The sequence below is a fragment of the Cynoglossus semilaevis genome, chromosome 19, assembly GCF_000523025.1.
Source record: "Cynoglossus semilaevis isolate Cse_v1.0 chromosome 19, Cse_v1.0, whole genome shotgun sequence".
NCBI lineage: Eukaryota > Metazoa > Chordata > Actinopteri > Pleuronectiformes > Cynoglossidae > Cynoglossus > Cynoglossus semilaevis.
Genome location: NC_024325.1, coordinates 16,300,205 through 16,312,704, shown reverse-complemented (window position 1 = coordinate 16,312,704; position 12,500 = coordinate 16,300,205). Strand labels below are relative to the sequence as shown.

The 12,500-nt window shown below is 46.5% G+C and overlaps 2 protein-coding genes across 4 annotated transcripts in view; both read left to right on the top strand.

Annotated features, from left to right (window-relative positions):
- The window catches only part of sgcd (sarcoglycan, delta (dystrophin-associated glycoprotein)), a 25,921-nt gene extending 18,371 nt beyond the window's left edge, over positions 1–7,550 (top strand). Inside the window, exons 5-9 of one of the 3 annotated variants that reach the window (XM_008333355.3) lie at positions 1–98; positions 5,447–5,519; positions 5,901–6,024; positions 6,445–6,648; positions 6,739–7,550. The exon at positions 1–98 is cut by the window's left edge and continues 22 nt beyond it. In XM_008333355.3, the coding sequence (XP_008331577.1) occupies positions 1–98; positions 5,447–5,519; positions 5,901–6,024; positions 6,445–6,630 (481 nt within the window). In that variant the 3' untranslated portion in view covers positions 6,631–6,648; positions 6,739–7,550. The other 2 variants (XM_025065461.1, XM_008333356.3) reach the window with 2 other exon arrangements.
- Positions 7,551–7,648: 98 nt separating this feature from the next.
- LOC103395597 (A disintegrin and metalloproteinase with thrombospondin motifs 2-like) overlaps positions 7,649–12,500 on the top strand; it is a 12,297-nt gene continuing 7,445 nt past the window's right edge. The window contains exons 1-10 of the mRNA XM_008333353.3: positions 7,649–8,556; positions 8,674–9,101; positions 9,286–9,472; positions 10,074–10,168; positions 10,236–10,319; positions 10,429–10,512; positions 10,599–10,752; positions 10,868–10,973; positions 12,012–12,155; positions 12,231–12,363. Coding sequence (XP_008331575.1) covers positions 8,466–8,556; positions 8,674–9,101; positions 9,286–9,472; positions 10,074–10,168; positions 10,236–10,319; positions 10,429–10,512; positions 10,599–10,752; positions 10,868–10,973; positions 12,012–12,155; positions 12,231–12,363 — 1,506 coding nt within the window. The 5' untranslated portion in view covers positions 7,649–8,465. The remainder of the gene's footprint in view (positions 8,557–8,673; positions 9,102–9,285; positions 9,473–10,073; positions 10,169–10,235; positions 10,320–10,428; positions 10,513–10,598; positions 10,753–10,867; positions 10,974–12,011; positions 12,156–12,230; positions 12,364–12,500) is intronic.

Here is a 12,500-nt window from a genome sequence, read left to right as displayed (position 1 = left end):
AGGAAAACTGTTTGAAGTCAAATCCACATCTGGGAAACTTCTGTTTTCTGCTGATGAACAGGAAGTGGTGGTGGGAGCCGACCGACTGAGGGTCATGGGTGAGTGAAGACCTTTAACCTTCGATCTTTCAGATGGTGATGATGTCATCAAAGAGCTTGGAGTACTGTGGAACATAAATAGTCACTGGTATGGGGGAGGGGGAGGAGCTTCAGGAGAGTTTAGAACCAGTGACTGCAGTTGGGTTTCATTAAACGTTCTTCATAGACGGAGGCGTCTGATTGGTCTGTTGCCGGGGCATTGAACTATTTTTAGGGTGTCATTTGGTGAAACCTTGGCGTTGCGATATCGGATTTTCATTATCGGAGGAAAAAGTGATAACGATTCTTACAGATGTTCCTACTAAATATGATGATATCGGACATCCCTAATATCTATGTACAGTTTATCTATATAGATATACTTTATATAGACAATTCTGTTGTTCTCAAGCTAAAATTATTTCTGGATAAACTAGACAGCAACGGCAGCATCTGGACCTTCAGAGATGTAGCTGAGGACCAGGATGATCCCTCTGAAAGGTGGCACATTTTCAGACAGCAGATGGACAGAGCAGGGCCAGACTCATAAGTCTTTAAGGCTCTTTGTGTAATGGAACGCTCCCTGTTAAAAAAACCATCATCAAATATTAACCAACGGCTCGAGAGGCTAACACACATTTAACAACCTGATTTGTTAAATGTGTGTGAACCCACTGCCTCCCTGTGGAGGCAGTGGGTCCACACTCTGCCTCCCTGTGGCAGCCCACTCCACTGCCTCCACAGGGAGTGGGCTCTGCACCAGACCTCTGTCAGAGGACTTGAACTCTACGGACTTTGGTCTGAACTAAAATCTCTGATTTTCTCTTTCTATGTGTGTCACTGGGAGGACATTGTCAGCAGGTGGCGCCCCTAGCTACTGTTGTTTCATCTGGTTGAAGGACACGCTGTGGTCCTTGTTACTTAGTGGACCTTCTGACAGCGCCTCCTGCAGACCTGTTCCCACCGCAGCTTCCACTTTTCTCACCAGACTGGTTTTTTTTTTTTGTTGTTTTGTTTGTTCAAACTTTTCCTTCTCTAACGTTTCTGCTCCTCGCACTCACAGCCACTTCCTGTTGTTCTTCCGCCTGAAGCTCTTCTTTTTCTTCTTCTTCTTCTTCTTCTTTTTCTTCTTCTTCTTCAGTCAGAGGTTTCTCTCCAGGACTCAGACTCAGAACTTCTGATGCTCCTCTTCAAAAGAGTCTTCTGAAGAAACTTCTCAAATTCATCTCTGCTCTTTGCAAATCTTATAGGACAAAGGCTTTTGATGTATTTGGCTTGGCTCTTAAGGTGGTATTTTCTGATATTTTTGTTGTTCAGTTAAGGTGGTCTTTGAGGTTTCAGTTTGGTGATGTACATGGTTTAAGTCTGAATGGAATGAAGAGAGTTTCCGTTGAAGTGAAGACACCGTTTCTCCTGCGGTGTTTTTGGTGCAGTAATGAACGACGAACCGCAGTCAAACGTGTCTCTGCTGCTGCTCAATTCCCAAACCTCATCAAAGTCCTGATGACTTTCTGCTCCATAATCAGCTGCGAGCGACAGCAGGAAACCAGGGAGGACTTTGAACGTTTACGTGATCAGTGTGGATAAAGTGTCAGACCTCGTCAGGCTCCAGTCACTTTTTCATTTCTTTAATTAAAATAAACGTCTTTGTAACGTGGGTCCGTGACGGCGGCCCAGATGACACGGAGTCACTGGAAAAACAAAAGACAAACGTGTGGTTTCACAGTCCGTCGTCTGCTGCCGGGGGAAATGGTCAGACCACAGCAAGGTAATATTTCTGATGTCTGTTCCCTTAAGGTGGCGCTGTTTATGGTGGTATAGGTGATATTTTAGTTCTTTTAAAGTGGTATTGTTGGTTCATTTAAATTAGTATTGTTTGATATATTTGTTCTGTTAAGGTGGTATTGTTTGATATTTTTGTTCTGTTAAGGTGGTATTGTTGATATTTTGGTTCTGTTAAGGCGGTATTTTTAATATTTTGGTTCTGTTAAGGCGGTATTGTTGATGTGAAATAATTAAATATGTTTATTAAACTTTTTTTATGTTTATTATGTTCTTCTACAGAAGAGTATTATTCACCCTTTCCCCTAAACTGTCCTTTTCACTTTGTGGACAGTGCTGTGGCGCCCCCTGAGGATCATTACAATGATTATACCTAGTAATTGATTGGGACATGCGTGGAACACTTTGTTGTTGCTAATGTTTGTTAGCATTTTAGTCTGTAACTAACTAGTTTAACTTAAGGTTAAGTTACAGACAAATCAACAGAGAGGTGACCCCTGGTGGTTGGTAGGTGTAACTCTGACAGACTCTACATCAGTACAGGGACCTGAGGAGAGTTCCTCTTCAGGTCTGTTGACGTTCTGTGTCTCCAGGTCACGTTCTGTCCTGTTCTGTTCTGAACTGGTCTCTTCTGTTCTGTTCTGTTCTGTTCTCTTCAGTTCTGTTCTGAACTGTTCTGTTCTGTTCTGTTCTGTTCTGTTCTCTTCTGTTCTGTTCAGTTCTGTTCAGTTCTGTTCTGAACTGGTCTGTTCAGTTCTGAACTGTTCTGTTCTGTTCTCTTCTGTTCTGTTCAGTTCTGTTCTGTTCTGTTCTGTTCTCTTCTTTTCTGTTCAGTTCTGTTCTGAACTGCTCTGTTCTGTTCTCTTCAGTTCTGTTCTGAACTGGTCTGTTCTGTTCTGTTCTGTTCTGTTCTGTTCTGTTCTCTTCTGTTCTGTTCAGTTCTGTTCTGAACTGGTCTGGTCTGGTCTGTTCAGTTCTGTTCTGAACTGGTCTGTTCTGTTCAGTTCTGTTCTGAACTGTTCTGTTCAGTTCAGTTCTGTTCTGTTCTGTTCAGTTCAGTTCAGTTCTGTTCTGTTCTGTTCAGTTCAGTTCAGTTCTGTTCTGTTCTGTTCAGTTCAGTTCAGTTCTGTTCTGTTCTGTTCTGAACTGTTCTGTTCTGTTCTGTTCTCTTCTTTTCTGTTCAGTTCTGTTCTGAACTGTTCTGTTCAGTTCTGTTCTCTTCTCTTCTGTTCTGTTCAGTTCTGTTCAGTTCTGTTCTGAACTGGTCTGGTCTGGTCTGTTCAGTTCTGTTCTGAACTGGTCTGGTCTGGTCTGTTCAGTTCTGTTCTGAACTGGTCTGTTCTGTTCAGTTCTGTTCTGAACTGTTCTGTTCAGTTCAGTTCTGTTCTGTTCTGTTCTGAACTGTTCTGTTCTGTTCTCTTCTGTTCTGTTCAGTTCTGTTCTGATCTGGTCTGGTCTGGTCTGTTCAGTTCTGTTCTGAACTGGTCTGTTCAGTTCTGTTCTGTTCTGTTCTGAACTGTTCTGTTCTGTTCTGTTCTGTTCTCTTCTTTTCTGTTCAGTTCTGTTCTGAACTGTTCTGTTCAGTTCAGTTCTGTTCAGTTCAGTTCTGTTCTGTTCTGTTCTCTTCTTTTCTGTTCAGTTCTGTTCTGAACTGGTCTGTTCTGTTCTGTTCTGTTCAGTTCAGTTCAGTTCTGTTCTGTTCTGTTCTGGTCTGTTCTGTTCTGTTCTGTTCTGGTCTGGTCTGTTCTCCTCCTCTTGGACCAGTGACATTTGATCAACATTGTTTCCAGCTGTGTGTTTTTATTGGTACAGGCCAGTGGAGCTGTAACAGCCACGTGCACTCTCTCACGTGCACTCTCTCAAACACAGCCATTGCTGGTTCTTTAATGGACTCTTCATCATGTCGTTAACGCAGTCAGTTGACAGGAATCCAACGATCGCTTTCAGTCTGATTAAACACAGTGACAGGAGCGCCCCCTGTCCTCCTCCTGTTGCAGCTGCACTCTCTGAAGATCAGCCAGTGGATTCACGGAGAATTGGAACAGATCTGAGACCCGGGAACCAACAGTGGATTCAAACAGTAAACCTGGACTTGAACCTCAGTCAGGATCCTGTTACTGAGGTCTGAGGATCTGCTTCACATGAGTCTGCTGGTCTCCAGGACCCGCTGTGACTGTGGCTGCTGTTTGGTTCTGGGCTCACAGCTACAGAAACAGCAGCTGAGGACAGATCTGATCTCAGCTGAGTTTGTTGTGCAGAAATAATCCTGTTTCTTCTTTAATGTGCAGCAGATGTTTGGAAAATTAAATCCAGAGACTTTGTGTGGAGTTTGAACAGGAAGATAGTGAAGCGCTGTTTTCGCTTCCATTCATATCAGCGGCCAAGACACTGATTAATGCATGGGTCAAACATCGGCTGAAACAAGACACGCAGGAGTCGTCCTGTTAGGGAGGATTTTGTGTATTTTTGTGTACCATATGGCTCTCTCATTACCATAATAACAGGAACTAATTGAGTGTGTGTGGGTGGGGGGGGGGGGTCTGCAGTAAATGAAGTGGAACTCCGCCGCAGGTCCGGGAGAAGGATTGAAAAAACAGCAGGAACTGGAGGTCTGTCATGAACACCATGGCTAACTGGTTAGGTTATCACTGATTTTCATTTTATGGCTCTGGACTTTGGTCTGAGCTAAAATCTCCGATTTTCTCCATGGACTTTGGTCTGAACTAAAATCTCTGATTTTCTCCATGGACTTTGGTCTGAACTAAAATCTCTGATTTTCTCCATGGACTTTGGTCTGAACTAAAATCTCTGATTTTCTCCATGGACTTTGGTCTGAACTAAAATCTCTGATTTTCTCCATGGACTTTGGTCTGAACTAAAATCTCTGATTTTCTCCATGGACTTTGGTCTGAACTAAAATCTCTGATTTTCTCCATGGACTTTGGTCTGAACTAAAATCTCTGATTTTCTCCATGGACTTTGGTCTGAACTAAAATCTCTGATTTTCTCCATGGACTTTGGTCTGAACTAAAATCTCTGATTTTCTCCATGGACTTTGGTCTGAACTAAAATCTCTGATTTTCTCCATGGACTTTGGTCTGAACTAAAATCTCTGATTTTCTCCATGGACTTTGGTCTGAACTAAAATCTCTGATTTTCTCCATGGACTTTGGTCTGAACTAAAATCACCAGAAGAGTTAGTGATTTGCAAACATCGGTTCCTTGTTCTCATGTTCAGATTAGATGTGAACACATTCTCTAAGTATTGTATCTCTAATACTTTCAACAAAGTGAAATTGTTATTTTCTGTGGCGCCCCCTGCTTTCTGCTTTCTTGGAAAACATGTAATAACTGGGTCTCAAACATTTCACAATATGAATAGAGTGCTAGTGTTGTGTTAGCGCCGCTGTCCTCACTTTACACTGAAGACGGGGGGAGGAATGAGGGAGGGTGGAGAGACAAACTCACTCCTGGGAGGAAATAAAGGCAAGAAACTGTGATAAAGGAAGAGGGACGGAGAAGGGAATGAAATAAACGGAATAGGAGTTGGAAAAGAGGAAATAATTTGTTTGTTTGTTTGGTTCCAGGAGCTGAAGGAGCTGTTTTCACCAAATCAGTGGAGACGCCACATGTGAGGGCTGAGCCTTTCAAGGAGCTGAGGTGAGTTTGGGTGACTCCAGACTGAGGTGAACGCTGACACTGATGTCCTCCAGCTCAGGATCCATCGGTTCTGTCCGTGGACCGTGTGGGTCACAAATCACACCAAACCTCATGGAGAAAATGAACGATTTTAGAACCGGCGGTGGTTCCAGTTCCACCTCTGCTGGTTCAAATCTTTTATTGTTTAACTTCACCGTGAAAGAAGAACAGCAGAGATTCACTGCTGCCTCCGGTGGCCTGTTTGTGTAAATCTTACAACAATAAAGTCCCAAATAAGAAACTCCGCCCTGAGAGTGGAGACAGCAGTCAACTCCACCATCTTCATCATCCTCATCATCCTCGTCATTGTCACTCACACATTTCCACTTCCTGTGTTTCCAGGCTGGAGTCTCCGACTCGCTCTCTGCTGATGGAGGCTCCTAAGGGCGTCCAGATCCTGGCTGAGGCTGGAGACATCCAGGCCATCTGCAGGAACGAGCTGAGGCTGGAGTCCAAGGACGGAGAGGTGAGAGCCACAAACACACACACACATCTTCAAATGAAGGTCAAACACATATTCAAACATTTAAACCAAAAAGAAGAATTAGAAACAGGCTGTAGTATTCACAAAATATTCCTACCACCTTAAAGACCACCTTAAAGATTCTTTAAGGTGTCGTTGGACAAGCCACCTTAAAAAGTCTTTAAGCATGAACATCTTTAATTTTCTGTCTTTTCATCCGGTCGTTGTAAAAAAATCATTGTTTGTCAACATTTACGATCCGAGACCTGAATGGAACGGTTCAGTACAGATACAGTAGAAGTGCAAGTATATGTTCTGACAGCAGGGGGTGCTCACAGCCCAGTCAGAACCTCATCATGGTTTTCAAACCTCTGACTCTTGACAGACGTTGTCAGCGTCTCACCTCTGCTCCGTCCCTGTCAGATTTCCCTGGACGCTCGTCGGATCCGTCTCATGCGTCTTCCTGAAGGAAAAGCCTCGTCCTCGTCCGTGTCCTCTGGAAGCAGGCAGACGGTCTACGAGGTTTGTGTCTGTCCAAACGGACGTCTCTTCCTGTCTCAGGCTGGGACTGGCTCCACCTGCCAGATCAGCAACAACATCTGTCTGTAGAACAGAAAACAACCACAACCAGAAGCTGGTCCTGGTCCTGGTCCTGGTCCTGGTCCTGGTCCTGGTCCTGGTCCTGGTCCTGGTCCTGGTCCTGGTCCTGGTCCTGGTCCTGGTCCTGGTCCTGGTCCTGGTCCTGGTCCTGGTCCTGGTCCTGGTCCAGTGGATCAGATGTGAGATCTGATTGGAGGAGGGGGAGGCTTCACCTGCTGATGATGGGGTCAAGAAAAACTGTCCAATGTCTCCAGTCTGTCTGTCAGTGAGAAAACATATTGTAGTCCTTAAATTGTCCAGCAGGGGAGCCCTCTGTGAGAAGAGCATCATGGGACATGAGGACAGTCAGCTGTTTTTACACAAAAAAACATGGACACATTAGTATTTTTCAGAGAAAACGATTTTTAAACTTTTGGACTGCGGTTCACTGACGAACTGACTGGTTCCTGTCCTGCAGTTCACCACCATCACCCATAGAGGGAGATCTTCTGCCTTTTCCCTCTGCTATTTGAGTGTTTTTATAATAACGTGTTAAATTCACTTTGTTCTTTTTTTGATCCTTGGTCAACTTCTTCTTTAGACTTTTCACATCATCATCATCATCTCTCTCTCTCCCCCTCTCTTACCCCCTCCCCCCCAGTGTTGTTTTGTTGTTTATCTGTAAATAATATCAACCACAGTCTTGTCCACACCGTCACAGTCACCACTTCATCCACAGACAGTTTTTATTTATTGGATTTAATGCAATAACAGAAGAGAACATTTTTGATGTTTTTTTTGTGTGTGTGTGTGGACGTGATTGGCTCAAAGTTGCTGTGATGTTGTTTTAACTGAACTTTAACAAAAATTCACAAATATCATTCACAAGGATCAGATTCATAAAAATAAAAATATTTTTTAAGTTGAATAAATACTTTTGTTTGCAGTAATGGATGTTAGTGTGTCTTTTTGTACCAGAAAAAAAACCTTTGATGTTGTTAGTCTCTGCACTCCCTCATCCATCCATCCATCATTCACTCATCCATCCATCCATCCACTCGTTGACTCTGTTTTGTTTATTTTATCGATTGTTTGTTTTGTTGTCAGCTTCTTGTCGATTGATGTTCGTACACAAAATGATTTCAAAGACAGACTTCAGACCAAACATAAGAGTTACAGTCCAAACTAATCAACAGTACAATCTCAACAGTCGTCGCTGTTTAAACTGCGTGATGAAACGGAAGTAAAGCTGAAACCTAGACCGTTACGACAGCGGAAGTGGCTCCGCTCTTAACTTTACCAGTGTTTGTAACGTGATGATGCTCCGTTCGATACTCGGTTCTTTCAGACGGTCACGACAATGTTTTGTCATGTGCTCTTCTCCTTCCGTGGGACTGTGTTCCTAAACAACACCGCTGCGGTGTTTTACTTTAGCCTCGTTAGCTCCCGCTGAATGAACGTAAACATCTGTCCACTGTTTCAGTTCCGTCCGGTCAACGTGTCATTGTTGACAACAAATAACATACAGTCTGAGAGCGGAGCAGGAAGTGTCTCCGATGTCTTCACTGAGGTGAAAGTTAACAGTCTGCAGGTAACCAGCAGGGGGCGTGTGAGAGTCAGCTGAAACCTGTGTTAAACTATGAGATGTGTTGTATGAGCCCTCTGCTGTGGCCGCATGGCAGAACTGAACTGATATTAATGCTGTTTACAACAGCTCCACCTAGTGGATATAACCTTGGGCGTGTGTGTGTGAGAGAGAGAGGGAGAGAGAGAGAGAGACAGTAGGAGGAGATCAGAGGAGAAGGAGTCTTTGTCTCTGAGTCACTGTGTCTCTGCAGCTCTGACTGTTCTGACTGTGTCTCAGGATGGAGGACCATCAACATGGACTGGTACCGATTCTTCTCTTTCTGTTCCAGATCAACTGTTTTCACTCAGTTTACATCAGTGATGATGCAGGTGAGTACAACTGAACAGTCAGAAAGACAGGCTCCTATTGGACCATCAACTGTCAATCAGACTGTTTTCACTAACTGATATGATGACATCACTCTGTGTGTGTGTGTGTGTGTTCAGGTTCTCTTCATCAGCTCCTCACAGACTTTGACATTGTTCAACCAATCAGAACAGACTCTGAGGGACGTGTCCTCCCCATGATGCACCTCTCTCACCTGCAGCATCGCAGGAAATGGGGCACACCCATTAACAACGTCAGACAAAAACGCCAGACACAACACATGCCACCATCCAATCAGAGAAGTGGAACCTGGAGGGGGCAAATAGAAGGCCAGATGCAGCTTTACTACAACATCACAGTGTTTGGTCAGAAGCTCCGCCTACAGCTGCGTCCAAACTCTCGTCTGGTGGCTCCGACTGCTAGCATGGAATGGGAGGAGTCAGGACAACTGCACTCTGAACCAATCAGAGGCAGTGACTGTTTATACATCGGAGATGTGGCCAACATGGAGGAGACGAGTGTGGCAGTCAGCACCTGTGATGGACTGGTAAACACACACACACACACACACACACACACACACACACACACTGGAATGACCAATAGAACAGTCGAGACTCAGTAAATATCACAGAAAGAGGTCAGGGGGTGTGGGAGTGGGGGGGCGGGGGGGGGTCGACCAGGTCTGGACTCTGGATGATGACATCACTCCTGCTTTTTCTGGGATTCAGGCTGGAATTATTCAAACACCTGATGATGAGTTTTTCATCCAACCGTTAAGAAGACGGAGGACGGAGGGAGGAGGAGACGAGGAGGGAGACGACCAAGAAACAGCAGGGCGCCCTCATGTGGTGTATCGTGCCTCTGCTGTAAGGACAAAAACAGCCGGCAATCAAACAGTGAATGACTTCCTCTCAGGTAGGACCCCCCCCCACACACACCTGACTGAATTGTCCTGTGTCACCTAGAGTTTACTCCTAATCCTGGCCCTAATCCTAATCCTTATTGAAAACCTAATTAATACAATCACATCCCTGATTTTGTGTGTGTGTGTGTGTGTGTGTGTGTGTGTGCACTGAGCTAAGAAAATCATTTTCCAAAGAGCAGAGTTTGTCGTGCGATCTGCTCAAGTGGTTTTTGCAAAACGGAAAAAATCGGAGTCAAAACAATGAGTTGGTTCCATAAGAACGTCCCACACACACACACACACACACACACACACTCATACACACTCCAGCTGCGACGTGGCGGTGTCGGGTGTCAGATTCTTGGAGGTTTTGGGGGCATGGTCTCAAAGTTGACAGATAGTTCAGTCCTCCACATGAACCACCTCCCTGAGTGAAGCCACTGAGGCTCCACCCACTCCCTGGTCATGTGATCATTTGTGTTACTATTCTCCAGGTTTGGAGTTGGATTTTCATTATTTAAGGCAATGCTTGAACATCTGGGGGTCTCAAAGGTACAGGTCAGCTGAGGTCACAGGTCAAGCTCATTATTCAAAATCAACCTGACTCTACAGCTCCTCTGTCCGAGTCTCTGAACCAGGAGAATCTGAGACGGAACTCAGGACGCAGGCGCAGATACATCCAGGAGGCGGAGCTCTTCAACATTGAGGTGATAACAAATATGATGATGATGATGGTGATGATGATGGTGATGGTCATACTCTACTCTGGTGCAGGTTCTGTTGGCGGTGGATTATTCAGTTCTCTTGTTTCACGGCCGAGAACACATTCAGAAATTTCTCCTCACCTTCATGAACATCGTAGGTGACCCTTGAACTGCCTTCCTATCAAACACACTGAGCGTTGTTGTTAATGTGCTGACTCCTGGTCTGGGGTCAAAGGTGAACCTGGTTGTTGTCTGTGTCCCAGGTCAATGAGATCTACCAGGATCATTCCCTGGGTGCCAACATCAACACGGTTTTGGTTCGGATCATCATGCTGTCAGCATCAAAGGTCGGTGCTCCGACACGGTCATCCAGACCACCCAAGAACCACCGCAACGCTGTCTGACCGTCTGACCCACTTGTGTTTTTGTTCAGTCCCTGGAGCTGATCTCAGCTGGAGATCCTCAGAAGAGTCTAGAGAAGGTCTGTGGTTGGTCGTACCTCCAGCAGAGGGAGCAGAGTCACGCCGAGCAGCACGACCACACCATCTACCTGACCAGGCAGGAGTTCGGACCATCCGGCATGCAAGGTACCGGTGCTAACGCTAACCCTGATCCCACTGTGGAGCCTGGTCTGCCTGAGTCTAGAAGGTCCAGGACAGGCTTGATCCAGGAGACGGTCACCTGACCCTTATGTGTCCACAGGATATGCTCCGGTCACTGGCATGTGTCAACTTCACCGCAGCTGTGTCCTGGTCCTGGAGGACGGATTTTCTTCAGCTTTTGTAGCAGCACATGAGACAGGACACGTGTGAGGCACAAAAACACTCTTTAAACCTCACCCTCAGCAAACCTCACCCTCACCAAACCTCACCCTCAGCAAACCTCCCCCTCAGCAAACCTCCCCCTCAGCAAACCTCCCCCTCAGCAAACCTCCCCCTCAGCAAACCTCCCCCTCAGCCACCCTCACCCTCAGCAAACCTCACCCTCACCGAACCTCACCCTCAGCAAACCTCCCCCTCAGCAAACCTCCCCCTCAGCAAACCTCCCCCTCAGCCACCCTCACCCTCAGCAAACCCCACCCCCACCCTCACCCTCACCCTCCCCAAACCTCACCAAACCTCACCAAACCTCACCCTCAGCAAGCCTCCCCCTCAGCAACCCTCACCCTCACCGAACCTCACCCTCAGCAAACCCCACCCCCACCCTCACCCTCACCCTCCCCAAACCTCACCCTCAGCAAACCTCCCCCTCAGCAAACCTCACCAAACCTCACCAACCCTCACCCTCAGCAAACCTCACCCTCAGCAAACCTCCCCCTCAGCCACCCTCACCCTCAGCAAACCTCACCAAACCTCACCAAACCTCACCCTCAGCAAACCCCACCCCCACCCTCACCCTCCCCAAACCTCACCCTCACCCACCCCCCCCCTCAGCAAGCCTCACCCGCCCCCTCACCAAACCTCACCAACCCTCACCCTCAGCAAACCCCACCCCCACCCTCACCCTCACCCTCACCCAGCCTCACCCTCACCAACCCTCACCCACACCAACCCTCACCAAACCTCACCAACCCTCACCCACACCAACCCTCACCAAACCTCACCCTCACCAAATTTATTATTTTTATATTTTATATTTATAATCGCAGTTCAAGTATCTTTTTTTAGTTGGGGCTGCTTTGGGTGAAGGCGAAGGGGTCTGTCCTCCATCTGTCTGTCCTCACCTGTCTGTTTGTCCTCACCTGTCTGTCCTCACCTGTCTCTTTGTCCTTACCTGTCTGTCCTCACCTGTCTGTCTTCACCTGTCTGTCCTCACCTGTCTGTCCTCACCTGTCTCCGTCTCTCAGGTTGGGGATGCAGCACGATGGTGAAGCCAACAGCTGTGAAGACGATGTGTCTCTAGGAAGCATTATGTCTCCTCGGGTCCAGGCCACATTCCATCGGTACCACTGGTCCAGATGCAGCTGGAGGGAACTGCACCAGTACCTGGAGTGAGTACTTCACGGTACTGTCTCTGTGGTACCATCAACAGTTCTTTTTCTCACTGGCTTGACCTTCATCATCAGTTCTTACGACTGTCTCCGTGACGACCCCTTCCACCATGACTGGCCTCCTCAGCCTCCTCTGCCTGGGTTCCAGTACTCCATGGACCAACAGTGTGTGTTTGACTTTGGACCAGGATACAGTCTGTGCACAGCAGTACGTGTGTGTGTGTGTGTGTGTGTGTGTCAAGTCAAACGTCATTGTCTTTGCTCAACAAACCTGGAGATGAAAGAAGCAAAGAAAGTGAAACAGCAGGAGTGGAACCATTTCCCTTTGTCTGTAAAATAAATGTC